The 15,601-nt window shown below is 39.0% G+C and overlaps 1 protein-coding gene across 2 annotated transcripts in view; it reads right to left on the reverse strand.

Annotated features, from left to right (window-relative positions):
* LOC127678386 (solute carrier family 22 member 27-like) overlaps positions 1–15,387 on the reverse strand; it is a 62,833-nt gene extending 47,446 nt beyond the window's left edge. For both annotated transcript variants that reach the window (XM_052173313.1, XM_052173305.1), the window contains exons 1-2: positions 14,986–15,387; positions 8,171–8,274 (exon numbers count right to left, since the gene is read on the reverse strand). In XM_052173313.1, the coding sequence (XP_052029273.1) occupies positions 8,171–8,274; positions 14,986–15,387 (506 nt within the window). The remainder of the gene's footprint in view (positions 1–8,170; positions 8,275–14,985) is intronic.
* Between the last annotated feature and the right edge of the window lie 214 nt (positions 15,388–15,601).

A 15,601-nucleotide genomic window follows, 5' to 3' on the forward strand; every position in this document is an offset into this window, starting at 1 on the left:
GGAGAGTCTGCTGTGCTAACAATCACCTGGGCGGGTTGACTCACAGATGTCCCACCAAGCCGCCCAGTCCTTGGGGTCAGTCCTGTGCCTTTTGGGGCCTAGACCCCCGCTTTGTTAGCCTCAGGCTATGCCTGTTACAGGTCTGCTCACCAGTGCTCTCTGTCGTCCTGCAGGCAAAATGGCGGCGGCGCGCGCAGGCCTGGGCAAAAAAACCCCTGGCTGGGTTGGCACCCCGATGGCCCCCCCGACCAGCCCAGGGCCTGGGTGCAGGCCAACGCCCGTCGGGCTCAGACCACCGCGGTGTTGGCCTCGGATTATGTTTGTGTACCTCAGTCTGTCTGATCCCCGGAGTCCGGAACCAAAATGGATGCACCTCTCCTGACTGGTGGGAGGCTGAGTTCTGAAGTGGCCTCCGTGCAGGAAAGGCGCAGCACAACTGCAGCTGCTTGCCGCCCGGCTGGTCAGCGAAGGTCAGTGGTCGTGGGCGCAGGGCCTAACTGGTCCCTGTGTCGCCCTGGCTCCACTGCTCTGTGGGTCCATTTTTTAATCTTCAATTCTATTCCATTGATCTACCTGCCTGTCACTGTACCAATACCATGTAGTTTTTAACACTATTGCTCTGTAGTACTGCTTGAGGTCAGGGAAACTGATTCCCCCAGAAGTTCTTTTACTGTTGAAAATAGTTTTAGCTATGCGGGTTTTTGTTATTCCAGATGAATTTGAGAAATGTTCTTTCTAACTCTATGAAGAATTAAGTTGGGATTTTGATGGAGATTACATTGAATCTGTAGATTGCTTTTGGCAAGATGGCCATTTTTACTATATTAATCCTGCCAATCCAAGAGCAAGGAAGATTTTTCCATCTTCTGAGATCTTCTTGTATTTCTTTCTTTAAAGACTTGAAGTTCCTGTCATACAGATCTTTCACTTGTTTGGTTAGAGTCACACCAAGATACTTAGTATTGTTTGTGGCTATTGGGAAGGATGTCATTTCCTTAGTTTCATTCTCAGTCTGTTTATCCTTTGAGTATAGGAAGGCTACTGATTTGCTTGAGTTAATTTTATAACCAGCCACCTTGCTGAAGTTGTTTATCAGCTGTAGGAGTTCTCTGGTGGAATTTTTTGGGTCACTTAAGTACACTATCATATCAAATAGTAATAGTTTGACTTCTTCCTTTCCAATTTGAAACCCTTTGACCTCCTTGTGTTGTCTAATTGCTCTAGCTAGAACTTCAAGTACTATATTGAATAAATATGGAAAGAGAAGGCAGTCTTGTCTAGTCCCTGATTTTAGTGGGATTGCTTCAAGTTTCTCTCCATTTAGTTTGATGTTGGCTACTGGTTCGCTGTATATTGCTTTAACTATGTTTAGATATGGGCCTTGAATTCCTCTTCTTTCCAAGATCTTTAACATGAAAGGATGCTGAATTTTGTCAAATGCTTTTTCAGTATCTAATGAAATGACCATGTTTGAGTTTGTTTATGTAGTGGATGACATTGATGGATTTCCGTATATTGAACCATCCCTGCATCCCCGGGAAGAAGCCTACTTGATCATGGTGAATGATTGTTTTGATGTATCCTTGGATTCAGTAAACAAGAATTTTATTTAGTATTTTTGCATTGATATTCATAAGGGAAATTGGTCTAAGGTTCTCTTTCTTTGTTGGATCTTTGTGTGGTTTTGGTATCAGTGAAATTGTGGCTTCATAGAGGGAGTTCGGTAATGTTCCTTCTGTTTCTATTTTGTGGAACAGTTTGAAGAGTATTGGCATTAGGTCTCCTTTGAATATCTTATAGAATTTTGCACTAAAGCCATCTGGTCCTGTGCTGTTTTTGGTTGGGAGATTGTAAATGATCACTTTTATTTCTTTGGGGGGTTATAGGTCCATTTAGATGGTATATCAGATCCTGATTAAATTTTGGTAGTTGGTATCTGTCTAGGAAATTGTCCATTTCCTCCAGATTTTCCAGTTTTGTTGAGTATAGGCTTTTGTAGTAGGATCTGATGATTTTTTGGATTTCCTCAAATTCTGTTGTTATATCACCCTTTTCATTTCTGATTTTGTTACTTTAGGACTGTCTCTGTTCCCTCTGGTTAGTCTGGCCAAAGTTTTTATCTATCTTGTTGATTTTTCTCAAAGAACCAGCTCCTACTTTTGTTGATTCTTTGTATAGTTCTTTTTGTTTCAACTTGGTTGATTTCAGCCCTGAGTTTCATGATTTCCTGCCTTCTATTCCTCTTGGGTATATTACCTTCTTTTTGTTCTAAAGCTTTCAGGTGTTCTGGTAAACTGCTAGTGTATGCTCTCTCCAGCTTCTTTTTGTTGGCACTCAGAGCTATGAGTTTTCCTCTTAGCACTGCTTTCATTGTGACTAACAAATTTGGGTATGTTGTGCCTTCATTTTCATTAAATTCTAAAAAGGTTTTGATTTCTTTCCTTATTTCTTCCTTGACCAAGGTATCATTGAGTAGAGCATTGTTCAGCTTCCATGTGTATGTGGGCTTTCTGTTGTTTTTGTTGCTATTGAAGATGACCCTTAGTCCATAGTGATCTGATAGGAGGCATGGAATTAGTTCAATCATCTTATATCTGTTGAGGACTATTTTGTGACCAATTATATGGTCAGTTTTGGAGAACGTATCATGAGGTGCTGAGAAGAAGGTATATCCTTTTGATTTAGGATGAAGTGTTCTATAAATATCTATTAAGTCCATTTGGTCCAAAACTTCTGTTAGTTTCACTGTGACTCTGTTTAGTTTGTGTTTCCCTGATTTGTCCATTGAAGAGAGTGGGGTGTTTAAGTCCCCCACAATTATTGTAAAGGGTGTGATGCATGCTTTAAGCTTTAGTAAGATTTCCTTTACCAATGCAGGTGCCCTTGTACTTGGGGCATAGATGTTCAAAATTGAGAGTTCTTCCTGGTAGATTTTTTTTTCCTTTGATGAGTATAATGTGGCCTTCTGTATCTTTTTGATGACTTTTGGTTGAAAGTCTATTTTATCTGGAAAGAACCCAGATGTCCCTCAATGGAGGGACAGAAAATGTGGTATATATACACAATGAAGTACTATTCAGCCATTAGAAACAATGAATTCGTGAAATTCTTAGACAAATGGATGGAACTGGAGAACATCATCCTAAGTAAGGTAACCCAGTCTCAAAAGAACACTCATGGTATACACTCACTGATAAATGGATATTAGCCTAGAAGCTTGGAATACCCGACACAATGCACATATCAAATGATGCCCAAGAAGAAGGAAGGAGTGGCCCCCGGCCCTGGAAAAGCTCAGTGCATCAGTGTTGGGGAATACCAGGACAGGGAAGTGGGAAGTGGGATTGGGGAACAGGGGGAGGGAAGAGAGCTTATGGGACTTTCGGGGAGGGGAGATCCAGGAAAGGAAAATCCACTTGAAATGTAAATAAAGAATATATTGAATAAAAATATAATTTCATATTTTTTGTACACATCAAATTGAAAAGACTTGTTCTTGGTGTCCTAAATTTCTACCTCTACCACATAATGGTGTTAATTCTAGAGGACTTAATTAATTATTACAGATAAATAATACTCATATTTCTAATTTAAAATAATATAAAAATATGTACATGTGGCTAATGATACATTTTTAGAATTTCTAGTTGCAACTACTCTCACAGGAAAAGCAACTAAAATGCTATATTTATTTTTATAATTACATAATTATTGCCTATATTATGATATATGATTGGTGTTCCAACTTAAATTAAAACAGACAATGGAACTGGCCATTTAATAAATAAAAGTTATCAAACATCTGAGATGTATTTGACGATTAAATTCTTTATTATCCTCAAATACAAGGTAATGTGAAATTTTTAAAACAATATCTTCTTTTAAAAGGAAAAGAGAGGGGAAATTGTATCCCTGTGCATATCATTTAAATTATAATTGCATATTTTTAAGAAAATTTTAAAATTTGGATGCCAAGGAACTCCTTGCTGAGTGTATATGGCATCCTATAACTAGACATACTGCTGCCTAGATAAGATAGAAAAATTCACTTATTGGCATATGGCATGATCCTGATCAGGTATGTAATATTGGGAAGGAAGGCATATTTGTGTTTTTTCCACAGAATGCTGCAAACGCATGCTAGTTGCCAGAGTGATTGGTGTGACATGCTGAGGTTAACGTTGACTGGGGGCTTGCTAAGTGCCCAGAAAATAGGAACAGAAGAGCTCTATTGAATATACTCTAATTGTCAAATGTCTCCGATTATATAAACTTCCTTGCTTCAAGCTTTTAGAATTTGTGGGACAGAGAAATTAGAGACTGTTAAACTAACTTAGAAAAATTAATATTAAGGAGAAGTTATAATAACTCTTCTCTTTCCTTTAATGTGATCAGTTGACTCAATCATGTACTGGTCTAGAAATAAATCCAATACTGGAGATTCCAATTATAAAGATGGCTAATAATCTTTATCAGCCAGCTTATCTGGTGTTCACAAGACAGTCTCTGTTGATTCACAAAGCTACTTCCTCCACTCCAGAGGTTAGCTTTTGTTTTCGGAGAACTGCTAATTTACAACATGAATTGAATAACATGGGCCTTCCAGAGACACTCAAGCTGTTTTCCTTCTTAATCTCTTCCTTTGTGTTTCAAGCAGGTCTCTTTCAGACACAGCTCAGTGACTCCCCAGAACTTGAAGAGAGGTGTGCTCTGAGGGCCAGCCAGTTAACACTTACAGGGCATTTGCTTTACCAGTGGATCTCCTTTCTGGAGCTACAAAGAACTCAGATCTATGTGTCTGCTTGCAAGCAGACATGGGCACCAGTAAGAGGTGCGAGGCAAAGCACTGCATAGGAAGGACCACGTTTTCTGGCTCTGAGTTCCTAGGAAGCACACCTGATTGCATAGGGGTTGAACTTGAGAGGCGGTCCTTATAATAATAAGGAAGCCTTTTACCTCTCCTCTGCAAAAGACACCATATGATATTTAAAAGGAATCATGGACAATGCTTTCCCTACCTGATTATAAGCCTGCCATCTTTTGACGGATATTTATCCATTCATAAAATTTAATGCATACCATGTGTGTTCTTTTGTGATTGGGTTACCTCGCTTAGGATGATATTTTCTAGTTCCATCCATTTGCCTAAGAACTTCACGAATTCATAGTTTTTAATAGCTGGGTAGTATTCCATTGTGTAACTATACCACATTTTCTGTATCCATTCCTCTGTTGAAAGACATCTGGGTTCTTTCAAGCTTCTGGCTATTATAAATAAGGCTTCTATGAACATAGTGAGCATGTATCCTTATAACATGTTGGAGAATCCTCTGGGTATATTCCCAGGAGTAGCATAACAGGATACTCCAGTAATATTATGCCCAGTTTTCTGATGAACCACCAAACTGATTTCCAGAATGGTTGTACCAGCTTGCAATCCCACCAGCAGTAGAGAAGTGGTCCTCTTTCTCCACATCCTCACCAGTACCTGCTGTCTCCTGAGTTTTCGATCTTAGCCATTCTGCCTGGTGTGAGGTGAAATCTCAGGATTGTTTTGATTTGCATTTCCCTGATGACTAAGGATGTTGAACATTTCTTTAGGTGCTTCTCAGCCATTTGATATTCCTTAGTTGAAAATTCGTTGATTTGCTCTGTACACCATTTTTAAATAGGGTTATTTAGTTCTATGGAGTCTAACTTTTTGAGTTCTTTGTATACATTGGATATTAGCTCTCTGTTGGATGTAGGGTTGGTAAAGATCTTTTCCCAATTTGTTGGTTGCTGTTTTGTCCAGTTGACAGTGTCCCTTACCTTACAGAAATTTTGTAATTTTATGAGGTCCCATATGTCAATTCTTGATCTTAGAGTAGAAGCTATTGGTGTTCTGTTCAGAAAATTTCCCCCTGTGCCCCTGTGCTCAAGGGTCTTCCCCAGTTTCTTTTCTATTAGTTTTAGTGTGTCTGGTTTTATATGGAGTTCCTTGATCCACTTGGAATTGAGCTTTGTACAAGGAAATAAGAATCGATTGATTTGCATTCTTCAGCCTGCTAACCACCAGTTGAACCAGCACCATTTCTTGAAAAGGCTATCTTTGTTCCACTGGATGGTTTTAGCTTCTTTATCAAAGATCAATTGACCATAGGTGTGTGGGTTTATTTCTGAGTCTTCAATTCTACTCCATTGATCTACCTGCCTGTCACTGTCCCACTACCATGCAGTTTTTATCACTATTGCTCTTCAGAGTCGATTGTAATTGAGAGTTTTGTGGAGTATAGTTGCCTGGGCTGATATTTATGTTCTCTTAGGGTCTGTATGACATCTGCCTAGGATATTATAGCTTTAATAGTCTCTGGTGAACAGTCTCATGTAATTCTGATAGGTCTGCTTTTTTATGTTACTTGATCTCTTTCCCTTACAGCTTTTAATATTCTTTCTTTGTTTAGTGCATTTGGTGTTTCTATTATTATGTGAAAGGAGGGAGGACTCTTTTATTTTTCAGAGACAGGGTTTCTCTGTGTAGCCCTGGCTGTCCTGGAACTCACTCTGTAGACCAGGCTGGCCTCAAACTCAGAAATCTGCCTGCCTCTACCTGCCAAGTGCTGGGATTAAAGGTGTGTGCCACCACCGCCCGGCAAGGGAGGACTTTCTGGTCTGGTACCAGACTGTTTGGAGTTCTGTAAGCTTCTTGTATATTCATAGGCATCTCTTCCTTTAGGTTAGGGAAGTTTTCTTCTATAATTATTCTGAAGATATTTACTGGCCCTTAAAGTTGTAAATCTTCTCTCTATTCTATACCTATAATCCTTAGGTTTGGTCCTCTCATTGTGTCCTGGATTTTCTGGATGTTTTGGGTTACAAGCTTTTTACATTTTACATTTTCTTTGACTGTTGAGTCAGTGTTTTCTATGGCATCTTCAGCACCTGAGATTCTTTCTATCTACTGTATTCTGTTGTTGATGCTTCTGTGACTCCTGATTTCTTTCCAAGGTTTTCTATCTCCAGAGCTATCTCCCTTTGTGATTTCTTTATTGTTTCTACCTCCATGTTTAGATCCTAGATGTTTTTCTTTAGTTCCTTCATTTGTGTGTGTGTGTGTGTGTTCCTGTAATTCTTTAAGGGATTTTTTGTGTTCCTCTTGAAGAATTTCTACCTGTTGACTCATATTCTCCTGTATTTCTTTAAGGGATTTTTGTGTTTTCTCTTTAAGGGCTTCTACCTGTTGGCCCATATTCTTCTGTATTTCTTTAAGGAAGTTATTTATGTCCTTCTTGAAGTCCTCTATCAGGATCATGAGATGTGATTTTAAATTCAACTCCTGCTTTTCTGGTTCGTTGGGGTATCCAGGACTTGCTATTATGGGAGAACATGATTCAGATGGTTCCATGATTCAGATGGTTTCTGTTGGTAATGTTCTTGTGTTTGCCTTTTGCCATCTGGTTATCGCTGGTGTTAGCTGGTCTTGCTGTCTCTGACTGTGGCTTATCTTTCCTGTAAGCCTCTGTATCTGTGCTCCTAGGAGACCTGTTCTCTCTGTGTACACAGGTATTTAGGTACTCCTGGGAGACCAGGTCTCTTGTGGTGGTATTTTTGTGTGTATGTAGTTCTGTGGCCCAGGATCAGATCTGAGTGTGGATGGAAATAGGAAGACTCCTGTCCCAGGTTCCTCCTAGACTCTTGTGTCCTCAGGGTTTCAGGCTGGTTCCTCTGAGCAGCAGGGGTGGTCCTACCTGTGCTGTCTGTCCTGTCCACACTCCTGGGTGGTCAGCTACCTCCTTATGCCACCTGGATATGGGGCTCTGTGGCAGAGGTTGGTACCGAGCTGGAGAGAGAACCTTGAAGGCTCCCACCTGAGGTCATGATCTTCTGAACAGCAGGGGTGGTCCTATCTGTGTTGTCATGCCTCTCTGCACTCCTGGGTGGTTAGCTACCTCTCTGTGCCACCTTGATATGGCATGCTATTGACACTTCTTAGTCTTTATCCCATAGCTGAACCATTCTCTATATCTAAATTGTCTTGTGTACCCACTGCATAAACATCTGTTCATAGATTTTGTTTTTGTTAAGTGGCAGAACTAGAACAGTATAACGTACAATCAATACTTCCCCTTAAATGAATCACAGCTGCTAAAAGTATATGGAGAGTGGGTAGGAGTACTTTAAGCATACTCACCTGTCTGGCAGATGGCCATATACGATACCTCCTATGAATATGCCAATCATTAATGAAAATTTAGAGACAGAATTAAGGGTCTGAGATCCACACACTAGGCCCCACTAGAAAAGAAGAAAAGCGACAAAACAGAGATTAGAGCTACTCAATACCATTTTCTCTAACCCTTCCTTCACTATAACCCCTGATTTTACTCTATAGCACTTATTACCCTTCAACAGTGCTTTTGAGTACAATATGCTTTCTAATATCATCTAAAATTAACTTTCTTGGTCACCATCTTTGCTCCTCTGACAAAGCAACCAGCTCAGCCAGATATACAGGGATCACAAGAGTGAAAGATCACTCAGGGCACAGCCTGCCTGGGTTCCACCTGCACCTAGGACCTGGGCAACCCCCAAAACTGTCTGGGCACTTCTCCTACCAGAAAGCATCTGGCCTGCAGGGAGTCCCGTGGTTAGAGGGAGTCTTGCTTTCAGGGGTAAGGCAGCCACCATCTTTGCTCCTGTGACAGTGGGGAGGGGAGGACTGGTAAGCAGGGATCACCAGAGTAGAGGATCACTTGGGACACACCTCTGCCAGGATTCCACCTGCATTTAGGAGCTTAGAAGCACCACAGCAATCTGTGCCAGGGGAAATCAGGTCACCCAGGGTTGCTGAGATAGGCTTGCATGCAAACAGGAGGGGCAAGCACCAGGCAGTGACAGCAGGACCAACTAACATCAGAGATAACCAGATGGCAAAAGGCAAATATAGGAACATTGCTAACAGAAATCAAGGCGATATGGCACCACCTGAACCCAGTTCTGCCACAACAGCAAGTCCTGGTTCAGGAAAAGCAAGACTTGGATTTAAAATCACAGGTCATGATGCTGATGGAGGGCTTCATGAAGGGCTTCACAAACCACATAAATAACTCCCTTAAAGAAATACAGGAGAATAAAAGTAAACAGGGGGGGGGGCGAAGTCCTTGAAGAACTAAAGGAAAACACAAAAAAACAGGTGAAAGAATTGAACAAAGCCATCCAGGATCTAAAGAAGAAGGTAGAAACAATAATGAAATCACAAAGAAAGACAACTCAGGACATAGAAAACCTAGGAAAGAAGACAGGAATAATGGATCCAAATATCAACAACAGAATACAAGAGATAGAAGAAAAAATCTCAGATGCAGAAGATACTATAGAAAGCATTTATACAACAGTCAAAGAAAATGAAAAATGTAAAAAACTCCTGGCCCAAAACATCCAGGAAATCCAGGACAAAATGAGAACCAAACCTAAGGATTATAGGTATAGAAGAGAATAAAGGTTTCCAGCTTAAAGGGCCAGCAAATGTCTTCAACAAAATTATAGAAGAAAACTTCCCTAACCTAAAGAAAGAGATGCCCATTAACATACAAGTAGCCTACAGAACTCCAAATAGATTTGACCACAAAAGAAATTTTTCTGTAGCATAATAATTAAAACACCAAATGTACTAAACAAAGAAAGAATATTAAAAGCAGTAAGGGGAAAGGTCAAGTAACATATAATGGTAGACCTATCAGAATTACACTGGATTTCTCACTAGAGACTATGAAAGTCAGAAGAGCCTGGGCAGATGTCATACAGACACCAAGGGAACAAAAAGGCCAACCTAGATTGCTATATCCAGCAAATCTCTCAATTACCATAGATGGAGAAACCAAGGTATTTCATGACAAAAACAAATTTACACAGTATCTTTCCACAAATCCAGTACTTCAAAGGACAATGAATGGAAAACACCAATAAAAGGAGGGAAGCTACACACTAGAAAAAGCAAGAAATTAATCTTCTTTCAACAAACTCAAAAGAAGATAACCATGCAAACATAAAAATTACAACAAAAATAGCAGGAAGCATCACCATTCCTTCATATCTCTTAAAATCAATGGAATCAATTTCCCAATAAAAAGACATAGACTAACAGAATGGATATGTAAACAAGACCCAACATTTTACTGCATACAGGAAACACATCTCAGTGTCAAAAATAAACACTACCTCAGAATAAAAGGCTGGAAAACAGTTTTCCAAGCAAATGGTCCCAAGAAACAGCTGGAGTAGCAATTCTAATATCTAATAAAATAGACTTTCAACCAAAAGTCATCAAAAAAGACACAGAAGGACACTTTATGCTCATCAAAGGGAAAATCTACCAGGAAGAACTCTCAATTCTGAACATCTATGCTCCAAATACAAGAGCACCCTCATTTGTAAAGGAGACTTTACTAAAGCATAAAGCACACATCACACCCTACACAATATTGTGGGTGACTTAAATACCCCACTCTCATCAATGGACAGATCAGGGAAACACGAACTAAACAGAGAAACAGTGACACTAACAGAAGTTTTGGACTAAATGGATTTAATAGATATCTATAGAACATTTCATCCTAAATCAAAAGACTAAACCTTTTTCTCAGCACCTCATGGTACCTTTTCCAAAATTGACTGTATAATTGGCCACAAAACAGTCCTCAACAGATATAAGAAGATCGAATTAATTCCATGCCTCCTATCAGATCATCATGGAGTAAAAGTGGTCTTCAATAGCAACAAAAACAACAGAAAGCCCACATACACATGGAAGCTGAACAATGCTCTACTCAATGATACCTTGGTCAAGGAAGAAATAAGAAAAGACTTTTTAGAATTTAATGAAAATGAAGGCACAACATACCCAAATTTATGGGACACAATGAAAGCAGTGCCAAGAGGAAAACTCATAGCTCTGAGTGCCTACAAAAAGAAGCTGGAGAGTGCATACAGTAGCAGCTTAATAGCACACCTGAAACCTTTAGAACAGAAAGAAGCTAATACACCAAAAAGGAGTAGAAGGCAGGAAATCATGAAACTCAGGGTTGAAATCAACCAAGTTGAAACAAAAAGAACTATACAAAGAATCAACAAAAACAGGAACTGGCTCTTTGAGAAAATCAACAATATAGAAAAACCATTAGGCAGACTAACCAGAGAGCACAGAGACAGTGTCCAAATCAACAAAATCAGAAATTAAAAGGGATAACTAACAACAGAAACTGAGGAAATTAAAAAAAAAATTATCAGATCCTACTACAAAAGCCTATACTCAACACAATTGAAAAATGTGGATGAAATGGACAATTTCCTAGACAGATACCAACTACAAAAGTTTAATAAGGATCAGATAGACAATCTAAATGATCCCATAACCCCTAAAGAAATAGAAGTGGTCATTGACAGTCTCCTAACCAAAAAAAGCACAAGACCAGATGGTTTTAGTGCAGAATTCTATTGACCTTCAAAGAAGACCTAACACCAATACTCTTCAAAATATTCCACAAAATAGAAACAAAAGGAACCCTACCCAATTCAGTCTATGTAGCTACAATTTTGCTGATACCAAAACCACACAAAAATCCAACAAGGAAAGAAAACTTTAGACCAATTTCCCATATAAATATCAATGCAAAAATACTCAATAAAATTCTTACCAACTGAATCCAAGAACACATAAAAACAATAATTCACCATGATCAAGTAAGCTTCATCCCATGGATGCAGGGATAGTTCAATATACAGAAATCTATCAATTTAATCCACTGCATAAATAAACTCAAAGAAAAAAACCACATGGTCATTTCATTGGATGCTGAAAAAGATTTGATAAAATTCAGCATCCTTTCATGATAAAGGTCTTGGAAAGAGCAGGAATTCAAGGCCCATACCTAAACATAATAAAAGCAATATAGAGCAAACCAGTAGCCAACATCAAACTAAATGGAGTGAAACTTGAAGCAATCCCACTAAAATCAGGGACCAGACAAGGCTGCCCTCTCTCTCCATATTTATTTAATATAGTACTTGAAGTTCTAGCTAGAGCAATTAGACAACAAACAGATGTCAAAGGGATACAAATTGGAAAGGAAGAAGTCAAATTATCACTATTTGCAGATGATATGATAGTATACTTAAGCAACCAAAAAAACTCCACCAGAGAACTCCTACAGCTGATAAACGACTTCAGCAAAGTGGCTGGATACAAAATTAAGTCAAGCAAATCAGTAGCCTTCCTATACTCAAAGGATAAACAGACTGAGAAAGAAATTAAGGAAATGACACCTTTCCCAATAGCCACAAACAATATAGTATCTTGGTGTGACTAACCAAACAAGTGAAAGTTCTGTATGACAGGAACTTCAAGTCTTTGAAGAAAAAAATCGAAGAAGACCTCAGAAGATGGAAAAATCTTCCATGTTCTTGGATTGGCAGGATTAATATAGTAAAAATGGCTATCTTGCCAAAATCAATCTATAGATTCAATGCAATCCCCATCAAAATCCCAGCTCAATTTTTCAAAGAGTTAGAACAATTCAAGAAAAGATAAATTTTCAAATTCATCTGAAATAACAAAAAACCCAGGATAGCTAAAACTATTCTCAACAGTAAAATATCTTCTGGGGGAATCAGTATCCCTGACCTCAAGCAGTACTACAGAGAAATAGTGTTAAAAACTGCATGGTATTGGTACAGTGACAGGCAAGTGGATCAATGGAATAGAACTGAAGACCCAGAAATGAACCCACACACCTATGGTCACTTGATCTTTGACAAAGGAGCTACAACCACCCAGTGGATAAAAGATAGCCCTTTCAACAAATGGTGCTGGGTCAACTGAAGGTCAGCATGCAGAAGAATGTAAATCAATCCATTCTTATATCCTTGAACTAAGCTGAAGTCCAGGTGGATCAAGGAACTCCACATAAAACCAGACACCCTGAAGCTAATAGAAAAGAAACTGAGGAAGAGCCTTGAGCACATGGCACAGGGGGAAGTTCCTGAACAGAACACCAATAGCTTATGCTCTAAGATCAAGAATTGACAAATGGAACCTCATAATATTACAAAGTTTCTGTAAGGTAAGGGACACTGTCAATAGGACAAAATGGCAACCAACAAATTGGGAAAAGATCTTTACCAACCCTATATCCAGCAGAGGGCTAATATCCAAGATATACAAAGAACTCAAGAAAACAGACTCCAGAAAGCCAAATAACCCTATTAAAAATGGGTTAGAGAGCTAAACAAAAAATTTTCACCCGAGGAATGTTGAATGGCTGAGAAACACCTAAAGAAATGTTTAACATCCTTAGTCATCAGGGAAATGCAAATCAAAACAATGCCAAGATTTCACCTCACACCAGTTAGAATGGCTAAGATCCAAAACTCAGGATAAAATAGGTGCTAGTGAGGATGTGGAGAAAGAGGAACACTCCTCCACTGCTGGTGAGGTTGCAAGCTGGTACAGCCACTCTGGAAATCAGTCTGGCGGTTCTTCAGAAAACTAGGCATAATACTACCAAACAACCCAGCTATACCACTTCTGGGCATATACCCAGAGGATTCCTCAGCATGTAATAAGGATGCATGCTCCACCATGTTCATAGCAGCCCTATTTATAATAGCCAGAAGCAGGAAAGAGCCCAGATGTCCCTCAGTGGAGTAATGGATACAGAAAATGAGGTATATTTACACTATGGAACACTACTCAGCTGTTAAAACAATGAATTCATGAAATTCTTAGGCAAATCGGTAGAACTGAAGAATGTCATTCTGAGTGAGGTGACCCGATCACAAAAGAACACACATGGTATGCACTCACTGATAAGCAGATATTAGCCCAGAAGTTTGGAATACCCAGGAAACAATTCGCATCAAATGATGCCAAGAAGGAAGGAGAGGCTCCTGGTCCTAGAAAGGTTCAGTGCAACAGTGTAGAGGAATACCAGGATAGGGAAGCTAGAAGGGGTTGATTGGGGAATGGGGAGGGAAGAGAGCTTATGTAACTTTTGGTGAGGGGTGAATCCTGGAAAGGGGAAATCATTTAAAATGTAAATAAAAATATATCGAATGAAAAAAATAAAATTAACTTTCTCTAAGTATCCTCATCTAACACTGTAGCATAGGTTAATGATTTGGAAAACATACTAAGAAGTTCTCTCAAATAGGTCATAACATTCAATTATTTGAGATACTTAAGGAATTTTCAGGATCATAGATACTAGTGTATAAACTTTGTGTTATTTCACTAAGTGTAGATAGAGCCTATGAATTTCTGCATTATCACCTCTTTCTCCTTTCTGTTAATTCTTTCTTATTTCCTTTTGTTATATTTGGTAAAAGGGATTATTTAACCAAGTGTTCTAACAATGAGAAACATTCTATCCTGTTACAGAGGTAAAATATAATGTCTTTTCTTAGACACTGCTCAGATTCCTGAATCACAGACATGAAACATAATTACTATACCTTTGAGCAATAGCCTTAGCTGACCTTGTGGTTTTATATAATCGATTTAAATTTTAAATCGAGGCTGAATAACACTGTCCTTTCATAACATGTCTAAGAAAGCACATAAGGATTTGCTAAAAATGAATTAGTACATTCATTGAAGATAACTGAAGAAGCACTTACTGCTGCTGCACAGGGGCAGAATTCAGTTCTTAGCATATACATAGTGGCTCACATACATTTCTAATTTCAGTTTCCTAAGATGCAACACCTTTTTACTTCTTTGTTCACTAAGCACATAGGTGATACACAAACTTATATTCTAGAAAACACCAATAAATTAATTCATAAATGGCAGTCATCTTTAGAAAAAATACTAAAAGAATGATAAATGTTTCACATTTTATATACCAGTAATTAATTTTGGCATAAAGTTATAGACAATGCTAAATGAATATCCACTATTTGTGCCACTGGTAAAGCCACATCATGAATTCATTTTGGGGAATGCCTTACCTTGGTCACAGTGGTGGATAAGAAGTTACTCCTGTCATACACCCAGCCATCCAAACAAGGCTCAGTGTCTGGCTCTGTCACATTGGAGAAAGTTCCATTCAATTGAAGAAGATGCCACTGTGGTTGGACAAAACGACGACACTTATCCAGTCTCTGGTTGGAGTCCAAGGGGATGGAGATCCTCAGGAGGTCACCTTGACTCAGGATCCTACTGTCATTATCAGAGACAGTGTCATTGTCAAGGATGGGGACCCAGCACCGATGACTAGGAACAGCTCCAGTAAAATTCTCCATTGCAATATGAGACATCGCAATGGCATTGAGGAGGAAAAGAAAAACTATCTGAAGGATCTGGAATCTACCTAGGCTTCCAACTTGATTCAGGAGTTCCTGAAAAGCCATTGAGGCTGAATAACTATCTCCAAAGGGAGACAAATAATACTTTATTGTAAAAATCTTTTAGTACAAAGCATTAAAAAATATATTTCACAAACACACCCTAAATAGTGTTATCCTGAGCTGCTCTGCATGTGTTCCTTCCTAGTCACTTCTGCATCACTGTCAAAGAACAATTACCCTTTAGTGAGCTAACAGAGGCTTAAAATGTCCATGCCAT

This window comes from Apodemus sylvaticus, chromosome 1, assembly GCF_947179515.1.
Source record: "Apodemus sylvaticus chromosome 1, mApoSyl1.1, whole genome shotgun sequence".
Classification (NCBI taxonomy): Eukaryota; Metazoa; Chordata; class Mammalia; order Rodentia; family Muridae; genus Apodemus; species Apodemus sylvaticus.